Raw genomic sequence first — 24,887 nt, 5'->3', positions numbered from 1 at the left:
ATTAAAAAACAAAGAATTATTGCAAACTATGGAACAGTCATGTTATACAGCATTTGAAAGGTCTAATCCTAGTGTTTATAAATATGAAAGTTATGAGTTACTGGACACTGGTACATTTAGTATTTACTCCTACCATCTTGTCACAACTCACAAATATGTAGGACTGTTACTTTTGTGTTTGCTGGCCATTACATATAAATGGCAGATGATTCATTCAGTTAAAATACTCATTACAGTATATATTATTCATTCATTCACTTTCATTTAACTTTTGATTTTAATTAACTAAGTTTAATTCATTTACCTCTTGTCTTCTCTTGTCACTATGTGTATCGTAGCGTATCGAGATATGCATCGAATCGTGATGTAAGTATCGGGATCTGTATCGTATCGTGACCTAGGTGTATCGTTGCAGCCCTACAAAAGAAGTAGGTTGAGTTAGTTGTCATATCTGATGATATCTGTATGCATAAAAGAAAAATGACTTGATGAAGAATATGGGGCCAAAACACACAAAACACAAATGAGCTTAATAAAATACACACATAAACAGTTAAATATTTTAACCATACTATTCATTTTGTCCACAGATACACGAGTTCAGTAGGTCTACATTTGGACAGCTACCATGTCAATTGGGATGCCATTCTTTTAGGGCTCTGTACAAACACTGAACCAATGCCTAAATCTGTAGATTGGCTTGTCATCGCTCTACAAAATAAATTCTTCAGATAAGTTTTGCAAGAAATAGTATCTTGCTTCCCTTGCCTTCTTCGCAAATTCAATTCTTACAAAAAAGTCTTCAAATCTTTTCTCCTTAAGAGCCATTTGGCACAACACTCATTCTTAACAAAAGGTTGCATTTGAAGATAGCAGAAGTTAAAAAAAACAACATCCAACATAACCATAAGTGTATTTCAAAGAGGAGTGTCAGTACCTTTAGAAATAAATGACGTCTGAGAGTTGTTTTTCGTACAATAAAACACTACAGGGAGAATAAACCATGAGTGCTGCAGTTTCCTGCAGTGTTTTATACTACGATAAACAATGGCCACAAGTCGTTTATTTCTCATATGAGATGTCAACATTTTGTACAGCCTCTTAAATGATTATAGAATGTACAAGCTTCAAAAATAAAATATCATATCTTTTCCACTTTTAAATACGATTGTTCAGCGATAGCGTTCATCTGTGGTGCCCAGCTACATGTATAGGGAACATCTCATGAGACACTTCCCTGTCAAAAATGGTGTAGTACAATTAACGACATCATCAAGTTGCGAGCGCATATTCAAATCTCCTGACATTACATCATGATAGAAGAATGTTTATTGTAAAATAAACCACACTTCGTTCTTCATTGTTATTTGCATTTTATCTTGTAGCTATCTTACATTGGTAAATAAAACATGTGGTTTGTCAAGTAGTCTTTGTTTTAACAAGACCATTTCACAAATCAGAATGCTTTGATGATAGTGATACTCCTTTATATTAGTTATTGTTGAACTGAGATATATCAGTTACTTTTTCCCATTTGCTAATTGTAAGAGAGCATATTCTGGTGATATATACCAGGTAGCAATAGAAGTTATCATGAATGTTAAAGAAGAGTGCCAGCCAAGGTCTTCAAAGGTCACCTATCATTCGGCTGAAACATTGCCACATCATTACAATTAGCCTTGCTCCAAGACTCTACTAAACAATAAGCCTATGGGTGTACAGTTATCCTATCCTTATAACAGGCAAGTAGAGATAACAGATCCGTAAACAGTAAACATCAGTACTGCCTTCTTATCCAGACTTGCCTATTACAAGGATAGAATTACTATACACCCATGGACTTACAGTACAGCCTTGGAACAAGGCCAGCAGTGAGGGGGTTGGCTCTGTTATAACCCCTTCTGTTGTTGTTTCTGTTAGCTGATAAAAAGTTTGAATTGACTGCTAGTACAGTTCTCTTCTAATTCTGTAATAGAGAAGTGGTAAGTATGACAGTTGTCAATTTACAAAATAATATATTTAATTTGTTTCAGTAAAAGAATATTTATCTTGGGACCTTCTCACCATGTGCGTTTATCAGGATGTGCCCTGTCAACTGCTGAACGGTATCAAACACCTCTGTATGATCTCCCTATTGACACAAAAGGTTTGTCTTTCAATTTAGTACAATATTCTGATTTATATATATGTGCACACAATTTTGTACAGAATGTTAACGATCAAAAGGTGTAGATCACATGAGTCAGGGTTTACCTCTTGTTTATTTGGCTTTTCAAGGGGTCAATTTCCATAACATGCCCTCCTATCTACCGTATTCGACGTAATAAGCGCCCAGGGCGCGCTCAAAATAAGAAATAAGGGGCTCTTATTAGAATATAATTTTGGTGAGAGAAAAAAGAGTTGAAAGATCATAAATTTCGTGGTTTATGCTGACAGCCTAAAATGATACAGAAGAAAAGTCATGTCATACACCCCAGATATATTTTCCAGAATTTAATTGCCCATAATTAAGGGTGCATATAACACAGGAGTGTGTACTATACACAAATAAATACGTCTTGTGTACATTGATTAATTGGAAGGGGTGCTAATTGGGATTGTTCACTAGCCAATATATAAGCAAATATCGCCGTGGGCGCTTATTAGGACGGGGAGCTTATAACGTCGAATATGGTATTTGAATGAAAAGAAGCATTATCAAAATTTATGTTAGCAATATCGTGTGTATAGCTACCAAGTGCGAAGGAATAGTTTCAAATATGATAAATGGAGAAACTATCGTTGTAACAGTGATTCTCATTGCAATCCCCACACAGCCACTATCAGATATGAACACAATTGGTCATAACCGTTAAATTCCGCATTACGCTGACCTACAACACCACTCACTGTTGACCACAGCATGCGAAACATGGCTGACAGTCGTGGAGAAGAGAAACGAAGAAGTTTTGCTTGTTTCCAGAGAATGTAAATTTTTAAACTTTTCCTGCATTCCTCCCTAGTGCATTTACTGCTGTTTTCTGACAGAAAGGCAAACTGTGTGTGATCCAGCTGCTAAAGAAAAGTTGTTCCAACCGGTAACTGGCAGTACCCTCACACAGTCAGCATGTGAAGCTATGATGTCACATAAGAGCACATTACTGCTTTGTCATCTCCACGGACAGATGTACTGTTGTACCCTTGTGGAAATAAAACCTATTATTTTGCTACATTGTGTGTTTCTACAGTCATCATTTGTTTTTATGTTATCTTCTGTTTATGGTTTGTGCCCTTTGTGGTCTTCCTATACATATTTTTTAATGTTTTATGGCTCTAGTCGCGGTAATTTACAGGCGTATTGTTGTTCCACCTGCCACTTTCGTGTCTTGCATTCTGAATTCTTTTATTTGGCCTTGGTAATCCATTATTTTTGTTTTACCTCATGTTTGTGTGTTTTAAAGCTTTCCTTTTCACTACTTCTTGCGTAATTGTTTGTGCACATAAACTATTAAAAAAACAAAAGTTTTTGAGTTACATTATGCCGCCCATTTCCCATTGTGTGCTTGACTCATCAATATGACTTGAATTCCAGAATTTATGCTTTGTTGTACTGGTTGCCGTGGGAACAAATCTGGTCGGGACCCCCAACCTCTTTGCCTTGATTGTACGATGCCCTGTACTTTCACAGAGCAGTGTCGATATTGCAGTGGTGATTACCTCACCGGCACCACTGTGCCTCCGTCTGTTATGGACCCTCATCACCTTGATAGTCACGACAGAGTGGCAAGGAGAAACCATGTCTTTTCGATCTCGTAGCTGCTCCCGTACCCACTCTCCCATATGTTGTCGGGATTGTGACTATCGTTCAGATTCCTGGGAAGGATCTGTTCAAACCAGAGGACATTTTGGTCTGATTCACCTTGCCGACTGGTTGGCTGATCTTTTTGCCTCTGTTACTCCGTCTCCGGGCCCTGACATGGACAGGGCACCAAATTTGGCCCCTACTTAGACCCTCCCTTCCAGACTCTTTATTGACTGTTCTCACTTCGGTAGTGGACAAGGATTTTTGCGACGTTCTCCTTAACCCCGTTGTTTACAACTCCACGCTTTAGGAGAGATGACCTCCAGGTTCACTCCTTTGATGTGGCTGAAGGAGCTCACATGTTAGTTGAAGCAGGTTCTTCAAAACCAACTACAAACCGCTTGGCAGATACGTGCTTGGTTTTCATTGAATTGGAAATTCACCCCTCTACTTAAGCCTGGCCTCGTGTTGAAGGTGTGGAGAAGTTTCCCGCCTTTTTCCAGCCTCATTGGTAAACAAGTACACAGAGAAGGTGATATTTCTCTTGTTGAACTGGGTTCACATTGCTTCTGGCGGACATCGTCTTTATCAGAACTTGCAGATCTTCACTGTTTAAGCTCACTTAGTCTTTATGACAGCTTCATAGGCTCCTCAGGATAATCGTTGACACAGCGCTCCCAATTCTTTCATGGTGCGCCCACTTTTTTTCACAGGACTCGGTACACAGTTTACCACACAGTTGACTGGGGATTGTCTGTGTGTGGAGATCACACTTCATTTCCTCCTACAATGCAGTTTTCTAGGCTACTATGCAGGGTGATTTACATCACGTGTCAAGAACTCTGACTGTAAACTTCTCAGACCGGAATTAGGTCAACTGACCTAATGGGAGCAGTGCAATGTACTTCTTCACATTGGTTTGCATGCTCACTTGTATGTATGGTGCAACCACTCAACCAGACATAGTCGTAGTCCATGTGCAGAGGATGGAAACAGTAGACCTCCACAACCAACCCAGCAGTCACAAGGCACCGCATTTCATCGCCCTCTCGCTGTAAGAACATGAGCTCTTGTATATGGCGTTCAGGGTGTGAAATGTCCAAAAATTGTCTTACTTCTTACGAATGATCTTTTAGACTACAGAATTTTTATTATCTTCAGCCTTTGGCTACCAGATACAGTGTCAGTTTTCTAAATCTTCCCTGAACTGTTCCATCGACCCCTGATGACTACATACCGAGTATCGCGTTGCCTTTCTTCATCGTCACCTAGACATAAGAACGAGAGTGCTTATACGACTATCTGGGGATGGAACAGGTCAAATTGCTTCGTGCAGCATTCGTTCATATCCACGGACAACATCACTGTGGTGTGGTGTCTCCGGAACCAGGGTACTCTCCACTCTCCATCCCTGCTAAACCAGACATTCTGCTTCATTGACTTGGTTCTTGTTGAACACTTTCCAGGTTGAGAGCATGTTCTGGCACATACTGACATCCTACATCTGGATCCGTCAGCAGTGGCAGTCCACACCCTCAGTGTTCCCTTGGCAGGATTAACCGTGAATACTTTTCTATCTCCGGCTCTCCTTCAAGGGGTTCTTCAAATATTACAGGCCCCTCGGAACCTGACACTGATTTTGATCATGTCCTTGTGGCCGGCAAGAAATTGGTTGGTTGACCTCCTAGCCCCTAGAACTTCCGGTGTGGCTGAACCTCCTGTTACACCCACGCTGCAGATTGCCACATCTGTGTGCACACCTGGCACATCTGCCAAATGCCCTAGGAGCCAAGGGCTACTCGGCTAGAACGGCCAAGGCTATTGCTTTAGCCCATTATCCGTCTGGGGATGTATGATGACAAAGGATACTCCTTTCAGGCCATCTGCTCAAAAACCAGGATCTGTTGACAGCATCACCGCAGTGTCTCCTTTGCTTGCACAGCACACATCGGTTGAAAGGCTCTACCATCTCTACTTATCTTGTTGCCATTAACTCTGTGTCCCGAACGATCGGAGAATGACAAAAATTCCTGAACTTCAGACCTTGCTACGTTCATATCGTCTTGAAGATCAGAAAGCCAAGTTCGGACCGCCTGTGTGGGATCTGAACATGGTTTTACTGGCTCATCAGACGTCTCCCTTCAAACCACACGTCTTCCCTCTGTGACCTTACAAAGATAATGGTGTAAGCTACCGATGCAGGGGTCAGTGATCTACACGTCCCTGACGGCTCCTGTGTCCGGTTCAAATGCGCCGTACATCTTGGGCTGTGCTGGAACTTCATTGTCAAGAATAAACTCCTTCCCCACTCTCGTCTAGGTGGAGGTGGAGCTGAGCTTTGGTTATGCCCAGTGCAGGCATTGAAGGTTTTCCTTCGACAGTCCAAAACCTGCCGCAAGTCTAGGAAAATGCCATTTCCTGCTGGTCCCTCCCTCGTCGCAGTCAGAATATAATTACCTCTACCAGAATGGTAGACAACAGGTCACCAATCCCCTACGCGGTTGATTCTCAGATTCCCGAGCGGGGCCTGTCGAACTCTCTGGTGTTTATCACCCCAGATTAGAGGGTCAGCTCTTAGGTCAGCACCCTCTGGATGCCGAGTTTTTTTTCTGACACACATTTTCCTAAGATTGGAAAAGTGAAGGTTGAGCAAGAATTACTCTCACACGGCACTGGATCTACCTCTGGCTATAAAATTATGCAGAGGTGGAGAATATTTAATTTCCTATTTGATGGTGTAAATGTAACTGCAAATATTAAACCGGTTTAAAAAAAAAAACACTTCTAAGATTCTAAAGATTTTTTTTATTTTGAAGCTTTACGGAAACTGTGAGCGAACAAAATACTGCCTAATATCTGAACGACATTACTACATATCAAATGGAGTTATATGCGTATGTATAATGACATACATTCAATGCCAAAAATAGCATGCCGTATATGACGAAAACTGATTTTTCTCTATGACGTCAAAAGGCGACGCAGTGGTTACACACAATAAGCTGTTGGTAATGAGAATATATTTTTGTTGTGTTTCTGTTCACGAGAAATCAAACTATTCCAACACAAATATCGATATTGAAACTGTATAAGTTTAGTTATAAAAAAACCCCATAAGAAATAATGAAATCATACTTCATAAAAAAGAGGTAATAGAGAAATGGATGGCCCTATTTAACCTATAAGTCCTTAGATTCCAACATTCTCCTGATTGTGTAAGTGTAATTTGACTAATGTTGCATCATTATTATTGGAGCACCAGCCTTATCATCAAATGTAATGAAATGCCCCCCAAAAAACACCATTCCTTTTGACGTCATAGCTGGTTTTATGTCTTTGATAACGTCGGAGAAAGACGACCCTGGTATTTTGATTAATATATATCCCCCCTAATTTTCGTTCATGGTATGGAAAATCTCGATGTGTAAAACGCTTTTTCGACACAACATAAAATGACTGCTTTCACTAAGTAAATAATGTCTTGAATATGTAAACAATTAGATAGTTTATCGTGTATCTAAACTGGACAAGACACGCACCTGTTTGGCATCAATTTACGTAATGAAATACCCAAAAGGATATTTCAAAACAAGCAAAATTATATTCAATATTGGACAGATATTTGTTCATTATTTGTTATTATTTCTCTTCATCTCCTCTCAGAATTACACAATAAAAGATGCAAAGAAAGCTCTATTGGTAAAGAATTATCAGGATAATCGTATAAGGTTGAACCAACGGGGTACCTGGCATGGGTTTGATTTTTATACTTTTTACAATTCCTGGAGAAATAAAGTAAACAGTTTAATATCCTTTGATCACAATATTGAAAAAAGAGTGAACCCATTGATTATATAATGCAAAACGAGAGGAATAATTCGTAACTTGTTTGTGAGTAATGCGCACCTGGCGAATCGTTTGATTTCACTGTTCTGTGTATCAAACGACATTAAAAACAATTCCAAGACCAAAACAATTCTTTCAGAAATGTGTGCATATATTAAAACGAAAAATATTATCCAAAGTTAAAGAAATATATTCAGTTTTAGTAATAAAATAAAAAGAAACGGCTATTCATGGACATTGGTTATATGAACTTGACTATGATATTGACTATTACACATCCAAAGAAATAAGTACTTGTTGCAGTTACATTTACACTTCATCTTGTAACACTTGTCCAAAGGAAAGAAGTATCGTATTCGACACTATAAACCTATCAATTGTAATTTAAACAATATTCAAACAAACAGGAGATCGTCAAAGGTTCGTTCATACATGTTTGGGCCTATATTTACTTATGATATCATTTTGAACATTGACAAATATCCAAAGTGAAAATAATTGTGTGAAAAAATGTATAAAAGATATGCAAAATTTTCATCATAAGTGAAACTGTAAACAGCATGATACAATGATCATATGCACTCTCATTCAAGGACCTTCACCTTGAAGAAATTACCAAATATGTACAACATTATGTTGACGTATGACATCACTACCGGTGACCGACTTTTACAAAATGGCGTGTTCACTGTCATCAGTATGCGGTATTTGACGAGGGGACTTTCATTGATACAGGGATTGTATATACATAAATGTGACATGTAAGTAATCAGAAACATTCTGACAATCTACGTACTGTTGTTGTTATAATTTTCATTGAAACCAACGAAAATAGTCAGAAATTCTAATAAATACTGTTGTCGTTGTGCGTGATTTTGCATCAGTCACGGCGTTACACAGAACGGTAACTTTGACAATTTCTGTTGAAAATATCAAATCATGGCAATGTATCTATTTTAAATTCACTAATTCTTCCTACAATTCTTTTCCCATGCATATTCTGAATAGTTGAGCCAATATCTTGAATGAATAGACGAATAGAAAGCTCAAAATAGGAGAAAAAGCTACACTGTAAAATCAGAATTTTGCTTTGTTTACATTTCAAACAAGTACAGTTTTTGGAGCACAGCGTTCGTTTTCACACCCAACTTTCACAACCCGAAGTTGGTGGGGGATATAGAAACGGGCTCCGTCCGTCACATTTCGTTTCCGGAGCATAACTCATAAACCGTTCAATATGTTTTCATGAAACTTTGCAGGTCTGTCAGGTACATGCAGAACTGGTTCCTTTTGCTATTGAGAAATTTTAGAAATTTTTATTTTTTACGTTTCCATGGCAACAAGATGGGCTTAGGTTCTGAGAGGGTAGGGTTAGTTTCCGGAGCATAACTCATAAACCGTCCAATATTTTTTCATGAAACTTTGCAGGTCTGTCAGGTACATTCTGAACTGGTTCCTTTTGCTATTGAGAAATTTTAGAAATTTTTATTTTTTACGTTTCCATGGCAACAAGATGGACTGACTTTTGTCGGTAGCTCCATCCCCAGGCCTGGGATTGACAAGAAGTACACCATTTGGGGAGACCACCAGATCCCATGTTCAGGGATATGGTCAAGGCGTTAGATGAAGATTCTCCAAGCTGACACTTGCAGCAGCGTTTCCTAATGACTTTCCTGATCATGCCTTTGGAGTGGCTGACCAGGTGCATATCTTGGACGAGGACCCCCAGAGGATGACAGGCTCACCCAAGCCAACCATGCTTAAAATCCCAGATGTTAGGTTCCCCTTCATTTAGACCGAGGTCAGGCGCTCACTGAAGCCTTGGCATCCTCATCCTAGGCCTTGGAATAAGACCTGACAGAGGCCAGAGCCAATTGTCTAGACCACTTACAGACAGTGATAGACTTTCAGCATCCAACAGAGCTCTGACATTTCCTCAACGTTAGGCAGAGCCTGGCCTCATGGTGAGGAATCTGTGAAAGTTCCCACCCATTTGCCCGTCTATCTGCGTACATTCAACCTTCAACAGAGGCCTTAGTACTCTTGTAGATTGTGTTTCATGTGGCTTCTGGTAGACATAATCTATACCAAACTTGAAGATCATCACACATTCACGTTTGAGTAGACATTTCACAGCATCGTCATATGCTACCGGGTACCCACCTGGTAGGATCATCATACACAGGACAGGACAAGACCAAGGTGACACAAATTTCATGGAGATCAACTTGTGCCTGCATCGGCCAAGTCACACATCCTACACAGAACTTGAAAACACCACTTGTCTGTTTACCACACAGTTCACAGTGGATTGTCCATGTGTGGAGCTCAACCCTGTCTCCGGCATAATGCAGGATTTGAGGTTACTGCACAGGGTGATTGTGAACTCTTAAATTATCTAGTTAATGGAGATAGAGGATATTAAAGTTTCAACTCGATCCAGCACTTTAATATTGTCTTTAATTTCAAACTTCACAAATTCTGTATAACATAATTCCATAAATTCAGTGAATATCCACACAATAATTGAATAATATATCACACATTCCCAGAATAAGTCATAATATAATGAACAGCACAGTTGCAGGATAAATGCAGGATAGCTACTTGTACCATGGCTTTGACAGTGGCTGGGACAGTGGCTTGGACAGGTTGAAAAACCGTATGTCCTCTATTCCCTTAACACAATCTTCTTACACTCTCTTAGAAACATGTCTTACTTCTTTGGTATCTTAAAACTCTCTGCCCTCTTTCTCAAACTCATTCGTCTAACTATATATCTGACATTCTTGTGGGATGCTTATCGCGGTTGATCAGGTCACGACCTCTAAGACTCCACACAAGACAATTAACTTTTAAGTCTTAGCTGCAGCATTTTACTATTGCTGTCACCAACCCCTGGGAAAATAGCCTGAAACGGCCACTGGCAGCAAGGGCTGGCTGTTTCTTATGTTTTATCTTATAACTATACTAAACACATGCACCCATGTACACATACAAACCCTAACAAAGTTCCAATTGAAAGAATTTTCAATGAACTACAAATATCTAAAATTCGGGTCTAACAGTGATTTAAATTTCACGGGTCAAGAACTGTAAACATCCAGACTTTGCTGGAATCAGGTCAACTGACCTAATGGTAGCTGTGCAGGGTCATTGTTCCAGACTGGTTTGCTTGCTTGCTTACTGGTATGTAATGCTGCAACCTTTCCATCAGTTGCTTGTCGCTGTACATCCATGTGACCATATCACTAACTTCAGTAGACTGCCAATGCCAACATGCACAGTATCGAGGCGCACACAGAGTAACGAGGCACCTCCCTTCATCGTCACCTCGATATAAGAACGGGAGCGCTTGGGCAACGTCGTAACTCAGCAATCGGTTGAGGAGGGCATTTATTTAGTCTATATGGGAGCTGGCATTGGTTTGCATACGAACACTATTTTCTACTACACGATCAGAAGCCCTCATATAGTCGATTTTTCAACTTTACAGCCTTGTAGACAACAATCTGCTACCTGCTCTTCAACAGCCAGTTACACTTTTGTCAGTGACAAGTGTTACTGGGATTGCTCACATAAGCCCAGGTTTTGACAAGCAGAGAGTGTTCACACATACGCCCAATACAGCAGTTCCTGGCATCTTACATCTAAACCCGTATGTAGCCATCACTCTATTGTCTCACATCAGACACATTTCACTTAGTGGACCAATGAGTCGAACGTCTTTGGAGGTGTCTCCTTAAACAGAACTAACTCAAACGATACACATTTGATTTTGGTCATGCCCTGGTGGCTGGCAAGGAGGTGGTTTGTAGATCTTAGAAATCTCACAGAAAACAATCCACTACCCCTGCCAGAGTGGTTAAACCTACTCATCAGCCCCTCACAGCAATTACGACAACCAACCCAAGGCAGATTTAGTCTGCAGGCTTGGTTCATCTTAACCTTTAGCCTGCTGAATTGTTTCCACACTTCTTAGCCCTGCCTACAGGATTAATTTTAGCATAAGGATCTGTAAAGAGGGTGGGTGATTTCAGTCCTTCATTAAATAAGGGACATTTGAACCAATATTTTGCACATTGTCATATAAACATATCCCGACATTTTCAAAGATACAGAGCTTAAGACAAAAGCTATCATAAAATTTGTATATTTTCTTATCTGAATTATGTTATTGAAGGTGAGATGCGTATCATATTAGGAACCTGTTTAAATCGTTAAACTTGTACAAATTGATTTTAATAATCATATCTCCGATAGCTTGATTTTAACTAAGCATAAATTCTTATTTTTTGATCGGCCAAAAACAGGTTGATGGTAAATTATGAACTATTTCAGTAAAGTTATTATCCAAACGTTAGAATAAAAACTTAATGTTCGAGGTCATATCAGTTGAGGAAATCTAACGTGTTATGTTATAAAGTTTGGAGGATACAATAATCAACTTATGAATATTTACCAATCCTAACTTCAAGTGTTTTGGATGAATATGTTTCATATTCAAACATACAAATCACGTGTTGTAATGCTAGCAGATGTACGAAAATCAATCATGACGCACCTCGCCCAACCTCAGCATAAAATATTGCTATTTTAATATCAACAAAGTTAGCATTGACTTCACATATACCTTGGCAAAAGTGGACAATCTTCTAATTCAACGAGTGTTTCATTTGTCATTTTCAGTTATAGAGACAAACAAAAATAAAAATTGCGAAATCTGACTGCAGTTTTTCAGTAAGTGCAAAGGTCACCAGATGTGATGTCACAGACAGGGGTCATCTTCTGATAATCTTTCATTATAAAATATTTACAGTAAATTTGGAAATATTTCATCTGTCATAGCCAGAAAAAACACAAATCAGTACATAGTATCAGTAATCATCGCTCATGTGCAATAACAATATGGCTTTGACAATATAACTGGCATATTATTAAACCTGTTTGACCTTGTACCGTATATGTATATGAAAATATGATTCATCTTATTGTGAGGTATGCTGATGATGTTTTTTACTATGTTAATTACGCAATAGATTCTACATCTAGAGGTTTTGCAAACACCATCTTCCAGGTGTGCTAAAATGGACGTGACAAATTTTGTTTCAAAATAACATTCAGGCTTTCCTGAATTCGCGACAGCAAGATGCATATATATTATAATAATATACTCAATAAATATTTTCTGCTTTAGTTTCACCAAAAAATTGAGATATTTAATCATTTTTGCTCTTGTATGTATATGTATATATATATATATATATATATATTACATTTGAGCATGATTTTTGAGTTTTAAAGGGGCACTAATCTCTGAGTGTGACAAGAGACTGGGCTACCGTCTGTAAAGACAGCGTATATAAACTTGGAGGCAATATTTGTTTTATGCATTTTTAAACACTGATTGGTTACCTGTGATCTATGAAGATCTGACAAAGGGCGCATGTTAATTAATTTCCTCAGCCTAAACAAGCAGACAAAAAGAACAGCGAAAACTCATCGGATGTCATCATTTGGAAATGGTTATAGTTTAATAATAAAAAAAAGTATCCCTGCAGTGAAAGCATTTTCGTATTTCAGATTGTGTGGATAATACGATTACCAGTCCCATCCACGTTTTTCTGGTATAACTCTACACTTGTGTATTAGTTATCATTCACTTGATGTTCAGTAAATGAATTTATTACAGGTATAATTAGTGGTTGAATCACTCAGATTACCTGATAAAGGTTCCCATTTGGCATTTCTTGTGTCTGTGGTAATTATTCAATCTAAATCCAGGTTTATGAGGTGAAGTCAATCAAAGGATCAACAGAAAATACATTGATTGATTAATCACTGTCATCTTGCACAGTGGATATGTCAAATGTAAGTGTTTACAACTTTACATGTCTAGGTTTACTAAAGCAAAGGGAATACATTCATATCGTGATGCGAAGTGCTGATGTAAAAACAACATACTTTGATCAAAGGGTTTACCAATAATATATTGATTGATCGCTCATTGTTATCTAACCCATGGATATTTTTAAGAACTGTGGACATTATGAAAATAGTTGTCATGTGGGCTTTCTCAGCAGACCTTTGAGACTTGACACCTATGTGAAACAACTGAAACAAACTAAGTGATCAGTTGCGAAAAGAACACAGGTTATATCCCGAAATGATATAAATATTTTAAAATATATGATTGTTACACTGACACGTGACATTGAATAAGTTTCTCTGTACAGCTGCAGATGTATGGGATATTGTTTCTTTATGTGGATATTCACGGATACATTCCTCAAACAAGAAAGCTGCCTAAAATTATACATATAAATTTGGTAGGTTGTAATAATGGTATTTGCATTTTGTTTTCCTTCATTTGCTGTAGCATTGTACAGATTCTTTCTTGTTCCTCTACATCTTGGTTGGGAAGTTCTTCGATGTATGATAGAAGTCTTTTCCTCTGTAAGCATGTATATATTACAGTCAATTTGTAAAATGTGATTCAAGTATGTCAATTGTTAGTTCATATGCTGATAATTTCACTCTGGTATTATTATCTTTTCAGTGTATGAGGAGCTGTATTCATGTGCATCTTTTGAAAGCATGTCACTTGACACTGACCAGGATGAACACAGTTTAGAGATGCAGCTGCCATATATTGCAATGGTCATGGAAAGGTATTGTATATCTTCATATCTAAACACTTGGTGTGGATAACTGTATATCAGTGATGCTGGTTTAATGTCTCTTTGAACAGTATTTCAGTTCTATCACAGTGTCAACTTGAAGTGGGACATACTCTCCACTTCTCCTGGAAGCTTCTGTATCTGTTGCTCTCTGGTTGAGTGTACAGGTATACCTTAATAATGCCAGGAGAATGTTCTCAAAACAATCAACAACTGGAATTATCAGCATGTTCAGCTAACAATTTTATTTAGAACTTTTTCAGTGAATATAAATAGGTGTACATGAAGAAATCTGTTAATTTCTTTGTTGTATTTTGGAAAGTGTAAGGTTTTCTTGCTGATGCTGTATCTGTCCTAGTTTGTCCTTCTTTGTTCACTTGGTGTGTACACCATAGCCTTAGAAGCTCAGCTTAGGAATTTCAGTTCTGTTATATCACATGACAGCAATAGCAGGGGCTTTATCATGCATGCTGGCAAATGTTGGATTGTCTTGCTGTCCCCTTTGAAAAATGAAATGGTAGTCTCTTTGTAAATGTTGAGCTTGAGTACTTCAGGAATTCTTGAGCTATACAATAGTCTGGAAGTTAATTTAAGGTACCGACATTTATTACAATATCTGAAAAACTATTGGACCTGTCTGTCTATTTAGCTATCACTATATTTTATCAACAACCAGACCTGTTCGTCACGGGTGGATAAATAGACAAAAAATTTATTCATGCACCGATTGTCTTTGTCTGAATGTAATATCCAGTTATGTATGACTGTTTACTAATCTCATACCAACTTTGACTGGAGTAGGTCCGATAGTTATTCAGATATTGTAGTAAACGTCGGTACCTTAAAATAACTTCCAGACTATATATCTCCACATAAAACAAAATTCATTTAGGAATGAAGACCTTTTAGGTGGTTGGATAGCTTGCCTAATTTAGTAAATGTTATAAAATTGTAGTTACATGAGATATTTATATTTCTTGATAATGATCTGGTAATGAATTTGTGTCACATGTCTTAAAATTGAACTTCCTGAGAAGTACTGCTCTGTAAACATTGAAATGTGGGCATTACTCTCCTCCTCCATGAAGTGCGGCCGGGGATATAGGACTGGAGTGTGTGCGTCCATCCCCTCGTCTTTCCATCTGTCCAGGAAGGTCACGATATCATACATATCTTGATACACAATTGAAAACAACAGAAACAGATAACAGTACTCCAGCTTTTATTAAGTTTTAAGACTTCAAGCATGTCAAGATTGGACTTTCATGATTTTGGAACAGTCACATTGTTTTTAGAATAACAAGACTACTGAAGTTGTTAAGCTTCAAGTGGAACTTTCTCTAACTTTCCTTCAAAACACTTCAAATTTCTAAACAGCAGAAAACTTAATACCTTAACAAACACCATAAAATAATCAATGTACTTCAAAGTCTGAATAGTTCAACTTCAGGTTCTTTTTCAGAACAATTATGATGTCAGAGTTGTCCGAGGACAGTGATGCCCTCTGGGTACTGACAATGTATCCTGCTGTTGTGTGTTAACCGAGGTGTTGTCATAGGTGGGGTGGATGACCAACACCACAGTACATGCTCTGCCTGCCAAACACAGGGATTGACTTAGGCTGCGATTCCGCAATACTCTTGTATAGTTGTCGTAGATATTGCATCAACATTCAATCAGCGCGATTGAAAATCGCGTAGATCTTTCAATTGTTTTATCTGCATCTCTCATTTTCACCTACAAAAATAAAAAATGTTGTATTGCTTGAATAAATATATCTACGGTACCTAAAAATGTCATAAAAAAACTGACATGCTAGTTTATCCAATCGTTAAAAGTTGTCAATGGAAACAGCGATTTGCATACTCGCAACATTGCATGCTATCTCTTACTGTGCATAACAGAAATCAGACGTTGATCTACATGTATTTTTGATTTTGGAATTACAGCAAAACAATAACTAAATGATCATGCATTCAACTCTTTCTCCATAATAATCTACAAATTTCAGATCAGAAACGACTATATTTCAGATGAGATTCGCCTAGCTGGTGACAGCACCAGTGGAACAGTATTCATGAATGCGCCCATCATGCGTGAATTACCAATTTTGAAATATTTCTACTAGCCAAACAGGAAGTTGGATTTAGATTTTTTAAAATATGCTACGAAATGTTTGCGTCCAAAGTTTTCCATAAAAAATGAAAACTGTGACTTAATCATTCAAATATAAGTCTTCAGCATCGTGAATGTCAACAATTTTCAATTTCCAGTTACTTGTAAATATTTTCTGTCTGCTGCACATGGCAAACACGCCGCCTTTTAATTGTTGCTTATTAAACAAGAGGCTAAACCTGGAGCAATAGTCATTGTATGATGAACTGTCACTTCTTGTTAATTGGACAGTCCATAATGATAAGATTTCATTTGATACAGTCAGAGACCCGGCCTCTGATATGGTACACACTTCAGACGGACATAAGACGGCGAAATTGACAAAAGCACTGGAATGTGTAAATAATATATTTTTTGCCAACAAACTGTAATACCATTTACAACAGTCGCTATTTCATGTCATCACTCTAAATATATTGAATTACAATCTAAACACACATTGTCAAAATTTGATAACTGCAGATTGTTGTCCCCTGAATGCCAACGAAATGATGGTAGTAAACATGCCTCCTAAACGATCTATAATTGTCCCCTCAAATAATTCCCCATCAAGTCGACAATGAACAGAAATTTATAAATATTAGTGTAATTTCTCCTTAAGTAGACAATGAACATAAATATAAGTCGAATGTAATTCTGTGTTAATACTAATGCTTATATTTTTAAATACATGTATTCGCAATGGAATCATTAATGTTTGAAAATATCTTATCCAATGATACATCTATATGATCTGGTAATATTACTTGTAACATTATTTGAGTCACAAGTTCCAAAAATCAAATAGTTTCCCCACTGTGTGAAGTTGAAATATCTCTGAAAATTAGCAAAATCTCATCACACACCCAGAAATCTCTTTGCTTTTGGACCAGGGGAGATTTTATCTGATTGGTAATATTTTCCAGGATAATTCCCGCCAACACGATCTATGATGTATGTTTCAGTGTTTAAAAAAATATTAGAATAGTAGTTTATGATTCAAAGTGTAAAAAAAGATTTATGAAGTGTTATGTGCTTTAAAACCCCCACATCATATCCCTTCAGCAAATTCAGGTCAACAAACAGGTATGACAAACCTGGTCAATAAAAATATGAAATTTGATATAAAACATCACAAGACATTATGATTTACCATTAAAATTGTATTTCCTGCTCTCCAAGGCGTTTTTTTTATATGCTGAGTTTCAGATTACTGTGTGTATTTTCTTGTAAACTAAGCCGGAAATAGCAATCAGCTGTACACACGTTTTCTCCAATCTAATGGTGATTCAGGTAAAAATGATCCAATGATACTACTTCAAAGAATTTTAATGCAATGGTCAGAAGAAATTGTCTCTGAAATTATTGTTTTATTTGGAATAATATATAGAGGTTATCACGCGAGTGTGTTTGGGGATGGTAAATATCCTGCATTAGGCGAGCTAAATACATAGTGTTTATTCCTAATACAGGATATTTACCATCCCCAAACACACAAGCGTAATAACCTCTTTATCATATAATGTCATTCTTTAATTCTGTGCTTCAAAATCGCTTTCCCCCTTCTCATAAACATTACCGAAACATTGCGAGTTTTCCTGGAATGTGCGCATTAATATTTATTACGTCACAGGGTAAGTGATGTGTCAGTCGGACAGTGACAGTAGCCAATGTAGTTCCAACTGAAATCTGTTTCTTATAGTGGCGAAGCAACATATACGCAAAACAGCAATTGTTTTTAATTGCCTTTCGTGGCAATCCATTGGTCTGTCCTTTGTCAAAGAGAAGCTACTCTAAACCTAGTTTACGAGACGTCACAGCCACAGTCAGACGTTGTTGACAGTTGGTATGTCCTGTCATAACGTTAAGCAGTGTAGTCAGATGTACACATAGCGACAAAACGAAACAAGGTAACAATTCAAACATATTTCAGCCAGACCCAACTATTTTAATTTGTGGAGAAGGTTTCAAGCCGCAGAGGTCTACAAGCACAGATATAGCTACTGATGCTGCTTGGCTAGGCCTCGTGCCCTCGCAAAATTGTTTCTCCAAAGTTGCCAAAACTTATAAAATGCCTTCGCTACGTCACAGTTAAGCACTGATTTACAGTATATAAGACTGTTCTTTTGATAATGATAGCAATTATCTCTGTAGTTTATCCAGATTCCCGATGGTTAATTCTGACTCGATCGCCGAATGACAAGCGCGACGCCATGTTTGTTTATAAACAGTGAAAGTAGTCCCTACTTGACCTTTGATATTTGCATCTCTATCCGCATATGACCCCAACGGATATCGTTTTTATCCGTTGGCTTTATCCTGCCGAGAAACCTACCCATTATATGATTAATTCCAATATTTTGTTATTTAAGTTGCAGCTTTTACTATATATATATTTAAAAATATAAGAACTATAAGGCTAAAAGAAATAATAGTCTTGGTTCTCAGGGACCGCCTGCATCATCATTAAGTTCACAGCACGTACGTGTACGTATATATATATATATATACTCACACGCAAAAGAAACGCAAGTCGAGTATGCAGTATACATGTTATTTGTTTTCAACAGTAAAGACAAGAAATACTAATACGGCAAGATTGACAAAAATTTGATTGAAGACAGTTTAATGGATTAAAAGGCAGATGACATAATTGGTTTTTTTAAATGTTAAGGGCTTACACAAATTCGGGTCAATACCCAAAATGTCAGTCAATACCTGGTGTGACATCGATCACTACCACACATCTCCTGTACATCTCCTGTACATTGAGTGGATCAGATTTGTGAAGGCCCTAGGGATCCTCCTGCACACATCCAGAGCAGCTGTGCGTAGTTAATCGGCAGTTGTAGGGACTGGGCGCACATTGTGCAGACGCCTTTGAACCTCATCCCACAAGTGTTCGATGGGGTTCAGATCGGGGCTGAGGGCTGGCCACGGTAGAACACGGATGTTGTGTTGTTGTAGGAAGGCCATGGTAGTTCTGGCAACATGGGGACGAGCGTTGTCCTGCTGGAAAATGTGTTGTTGATGTTGTGCAAAAAATGGAACAACGTGGGGTCTGATCACTTGGTCGATATACCGCTGAGCAGTGACGCCGTGTCCCCGACCTTGACCAACTTTCAGAAAGCACATGGGTCCAAGTCTCGCATTAAGTCCAATCCCTGCCCATATCATGACGCTAGTTCCACCCCATGGATCCCTTTCCACAACCTTTCTGTCAGCGAAACGATCACCTCGCCGCCGCCAAATTCTGACTCTTTCGTCTGCATGGGAGACACAAAAGCGACTTTCATCAGAGAAGATGACCTCTACTCATGTGATGACCCTGTGCCCAATGAAGTCGTGCTTGTAGATGCCGTGGTTGGAGAACAGGACGACGTGCTGGTCGGCGACATCTAAGGTTGTTGGAACGGAGACGTCAGATCACATTATCCCTAAATAGATCCACATGTATCGTGGGTCAAGTATCTCGATGCATTTGATAATCGGTGTATTGCTTCACCCTTCATCGCTTCTCAAGAGGAATTATTTATGTTAGAGAATTGAAATTCCAGCTTCTTATTTTCATTTGCCAAAACACCACTTGCATCACCATGGCGACCACCCTGTCAATCAGGACTTGCACCCGGATCTAGTGCACCTGACACTCTCTACCTCATCATTCTCTTTCTCTTTGCCTCCATGTCGACAAATGCTATATTTTAGCTTTTATTTTCTCAAAATTTGATGGGAGTTTAACGTAATCCTTGCAACATGATGGGCGAGGATCAGCAGAAGCATCCGGCCTGCAAGAAGTGTTGCCACATATTTTCACCATTGGATCCGCATAAAATATGCTGTGACTGTCGGGGGGTTTGCAAACCAAGTTTCCGTTGAGAAGAACGTTCTCACCTTTCTGACAAGGCATTTACAGGATATATACGTAAATGCCTTAAAAGGAACATTAACATACGACTAAGGCTAACCATAAAAAGTGGTCAAGCAACCACCGTCAGCCACAATCACATCCCTAGCTGTTGAGGACAGACAGCTTTTTGCCCGGTCGACTATCACTAGCGATCCACTGACACTTATCAGCTAGATGTCACTCATCGACATCGTTGATATCGGCCCTACCCTGAATACCCTTTGATGCTGGATTATTATCGCTATGCTGCTCCTCCCCATCGACATTGACATCGACATGAAGATTGACAGGAAGATCAATGTAGAACTTCCTCTCATTATTGTTCCACATCCCCAACTGATGCGCATGCAGGCCAGCAATCTCTAGACAAATCGCTCTCCCCAGTCGTGATGCCTCCCTCTCAACTTCCTGTAATGGACCTTCTACTAGTATGGCTCCTCCAGCGACAACCCTTACCAACTTCATGGGATCATAGAGATCAGACCGTGTTCTCAGCTTCAAGGATTAGATCTCTCTTACAGTCCTTATCGGGGGCCTTACAGCACACCAAACGCTCAACTGTACCACCCAGGAACGCTACAACCATGACTACATCGCTTCAGATAGGCTGGACAACATGCCTACACTATCCCTACTATATGATTGCAATCTGTACCAAATCAGGTTGGACTTGGCAATCCAGTGATTGACATCATGAGCATCAATCTACGTCTTGGGGTACGATGACCTGCTCCAACCATATCAGCATGCTGGACCGCCTGATCCCTTTGGTCTCCTTTTACAAACATAGTCACCACTTATGACAAGCTGGAGATGCTGAAGACCTATTTTACCGGAATTTTCAAGGATCCGGTCCACGCGCCCGCCAGCCAATGATCGATCTTCTTATGGTGCTCACCAAAGAAAAATCACCATTACGGTTTACAATGATTGAGACAAAACAGCCACTCAGCCTGTTTCCCATCCCTTCAATACACCATTCAGTCAGGAAGATTCATCGGGGGAGTTTGTCAACCTTTCATCAGTACGATTGGCAGGTCTTCGACATATGAGGACGTGTTCTAGCATTATATGGGGCTGCTGCACCTGTTTCGTCCCATATTCTACATGGAACTGACTGCCTGTACAGTGTTATTCTTCAGAACTTCGGCAAAACTGCAGTGTTTCCTGTTCCTGCGCAAGGGTGATTCACATATATCGTGCCAAAATATCTTGTTTGAAAACAAGACCGGGATGGGGGTCCAGACTGACCTCAAGCAAGCCGTGCTTTGCATTTACTGTAGTATTATTATTATGACAAGTGAAGTCTTAAACATCTTCTCACCTCTTTTGTCACTGCCTCGATATAAGCATGGGCAGCACTGTTTTACGGCTTCAGGGGATGGAATCCATCGCGTCTTCGCCAGTACTACACATCGACATACCGCCGATCAACCAGGTAGGAAAAATCATCCCTCACTTATTCAAGATGGAGTTGGTGAATATAGACATTGGTTCGACATATGCTCCCAATGTTATCTACATCCCTTCAAGGCACAGTCTCTGGTACTGCCGCACTTCCACATGGTCCTGATTACCCGGCTTCGTGTGATCAATCGACCGGAGAATCATGTAGTCAACTTGATTTTCAACACACAGCTTTGACTTCGAATTCTCAGTCAGCTACTTCGGATAAGCACATGGTTTTAGCAGTTCCACCGGTTTTATCCACCATGGCTACTATCAACTCTTCCCATACAATTTTGACATTACATACTGGTAATGGGAGAGGTAGAGAATGTTCCCGACCCATGCCAGATGATTGACAGGAGAAGACTCACAGGTTCACGGATCGACATCCAAGGATAGACCACTAGGAATGGGGTCGACATTCATGGGACCAATCTTCCAATGGTCATCATCTTGGTTGGCTAGTCAAGACAGAAAAGTTTGAGACGACATCCTCTGGTAAACTGCAGTTCATCGGAGCTCTTTTCAACACTGATCTTGGGAAGATGTCTGTTCCTCCGGACAGGTGGAAGAAGATACCATGGCTCGTGCCGTAAGCACTTTACGTTTCCGACAATGGCAGCAGTTACTTGGTCTTTCGACTTCAGCACAAACTCTTTCCCAGAGAGGTCGACCACAACTACAGCCAATTCAGCGTTTTCTGAGACCTTATCTTCTGATTGATCATTGTCGGGTGCAATAGAATCGACCCTCCAAATCAACAATCAAATCTCGAATTCAAGGCGGTCATTCTAGCCCTTTCGGCTGATTGATGCTTTGGGCATCAGCTCATTCCAGGATGCAGCAACGTCCTAGCAGACTCCCTGTCTCGTCCAGATCGACCATCCTTGACAGAATGGCGTCTACATCCGAAAATCTTCAAGGGGATTTGCCGCCTCTACCTTGGCCCAGAGATGGACCTTTTCTTCACCAGGTTCAACACACAACTCCCAAAATTAGCCTCTCCAATTCCGGATCAAAAGGCGTGGGAGTACGATGCTTTGGCCATATCATGGGAGAATCTCAACCCTAATGCCTTTCCATCAACAGTGCTTCTACCACAGGTGATTCAGAAGGTGGAAGCCACAACTCAGCTATGTATGACTGATTTTAATCGCGCCATACTGGCCAGCTCGCAGCTGGTTCACCGTGTTGGTGGATCTCGCGAAGGGAAACCATCATCCACTTCCCTTGCGAAGAAATCTTCTCCTTAAACCTCACTCCTGCCTGCTACATCCCTAGCTGGACACCCTACATCTATGTACCTGGCTCATCTCCAAAAGTCCTCCAAAGGGTACTCAAGGTGTGTAGCAAAGACCATCACTGAGGCTCATAGTACTTCGACCAAATCCTTGGTCGACAATAAATGGAAAGCTTTCAAAGGGATACTGCCGTAGCAGGTCTATTACATCTCCTACTACTTTACTCCACAGGGTACAGGTTTTCTCAGAAACTTTTGAAATTACATGAGTGAAAGTTTGCATGCTTACATATGAGATACTTGTCAAGACGGAGTTCGAAAATTGGTCCCGTAAATTATTTGTTTACATTTATTGTCCTTGTCTCATGCGTTTTACTTAGTGCATAGTGTCTGCAGTGGGGACAAGTTTTCTCAGAAACTACTGACTTAACATGAATGAAACTTTGCAAGGTGAGCTAAGAGATACCTTTCAAGACTGTGTGCAAAAATTGGTCCCATAAATTATTTTGTTTACAGAGTTACTTCCCTTGCGACATGTTTTTAGATTTTGAGCATACACACTTACGGCCCTTGGCCCATGTTATTTTACAAAGTGCAAAGTGTCTGTCATCTAACCCACCCAGGCTTCCACAAAGATGAAAGTTTGACAACTGGTAGTCTAGATCATGTACATTGTGTACCCCTCTGACAAGTGTAAATCCTTTTTTTTTAAGTTTATGTTCAGTACTTTATGAACAAACAAAACTGTAATGTGCCCCATAGGGGGGTATAATAATAAGACTGTTTTCTTGTTAACTGATAATATGCCTGTTGATAAGTCTTACTTGGAGCTTTTTTGTCATTATATTGATATGTAAGCCAGATACATATGTAGTCTGTTTAGAACTAAAAGGAAATGCTCAAATTTTGTATTTTTAAAGATATCTAACTATATTTCCTTTTCAGTCGCCGTGGAGAATTTAGTGTTGTACCTGTCCTTGTTGGTTCCCTCAGTCCAGAAAAAGAGCAATATTATGGAAATGTGTTTAGCCGATACCTTACAGATCCTGACAATCTCTTCATCATATCATCTGATTTCTGCCATTGGGGTATGTAAAACAATATTATTTGCTGATTTTACGTGTTCAGCTAAGAGATAATCTGCTCGAAGACAAACAATATCCCAATAAGTCATGCACGAGCAAAAGTTTTTTCTTCTTAATTCTGCACGCCAGCTATGATTGCCGATGACTTAAGCTGTATCATGGGCAGTTATCTGGTCCTTCCATGTTACATTGATGCTTTGGCTTGGCATGACCTAAGGAAGATCATTCTGGGTTCATTTGTTGTAGCTCACTTTGAGAAAGTTAACGTGAGCATTTGTCCATTATTCGACAGTCCATTGACAATGAACGAATACTTCTCCTACCAGAAACCTATTAAACATGTCAATATATTTTTCACAGAGCATGTCTCCGGCCACAACAGAGGAAACGTTTCAAAAACGCTGCTGCAGCACTTACTGCAGAGCGATTAATCATATGATCTGTTGGTTGTTTGATTGCATGTAGGAAAAATAATTGTCGATTACAAAATAAATTACAGATCAATAATCGGAAATAATTTTATTTCTTGCTGATATGAAACTTACTTATTGTTTAAAACGAAATACATGTTGCGTCCGTGCCGGCTGATTGCGCGACTCCCACATTACAAACTTATATCTCCCGCAAATTAAAACAAAGACTAGATATATCACTTTGTTTTGCCTAGCAAAAGTTGAATTGAAGTACTGGTAATCAGTATAATCAATTCCCAGGTTAATCTTGAAGATTTTAGTCGTACTAA

At 39.2% G+C, this 24,887-nt stretch overlaps 1 protein-coding gene across 2 annotated transcripts in view; it reads left to right on the top strand.

The window, feature by feature from the left end:
• LOC139443353 (protein MEMO1-like) overlaps positions 1-24,887 on the top strand; it is a 70,742-nt gene that overhangs the window by 24,691 nt on the left and 21,164 nt on the right. For both annotated transcript variants that reach the window (XM_071224341.1, XM_071224340.1), the window contains exons 4-6: positions 2,034-2,146; positions 14,187-14,298; positions 24,006-24,148. In XM_071224341.1, the coding sequence (XP_071080442.1) occupies positions 2,034-2,146; positions 14,187-14,298; positions 24,006-24,148 (368 nt within the window). The remainder of the gene's footprint in view (positions 1-2,033; positions 2,147-14,186; positions 14,299-24,005; positions 24,149-24,887) is intronic.

The sequence above is a fragment of the Haliotis cracherodii genome, unplaced genomic scaffold (assembly GCF_022045235.1).
Source record: "Haliotis cracherodii isolate W230 unplaced genomic scaffold, xgHalCrac1.p SCAF_5, whole genome shotgun sequence".
In the NCBI taxonomy this organism is placed as follows: Eukaryota; Metazoa; Mollusca; class Gastropoda; order Lepetellida; family Haliotidae; genus Haliotis; species Haliotis cracherodii.
This window is presented reverse-complemented; position numbering and strand designations above follow the sequence as displayed.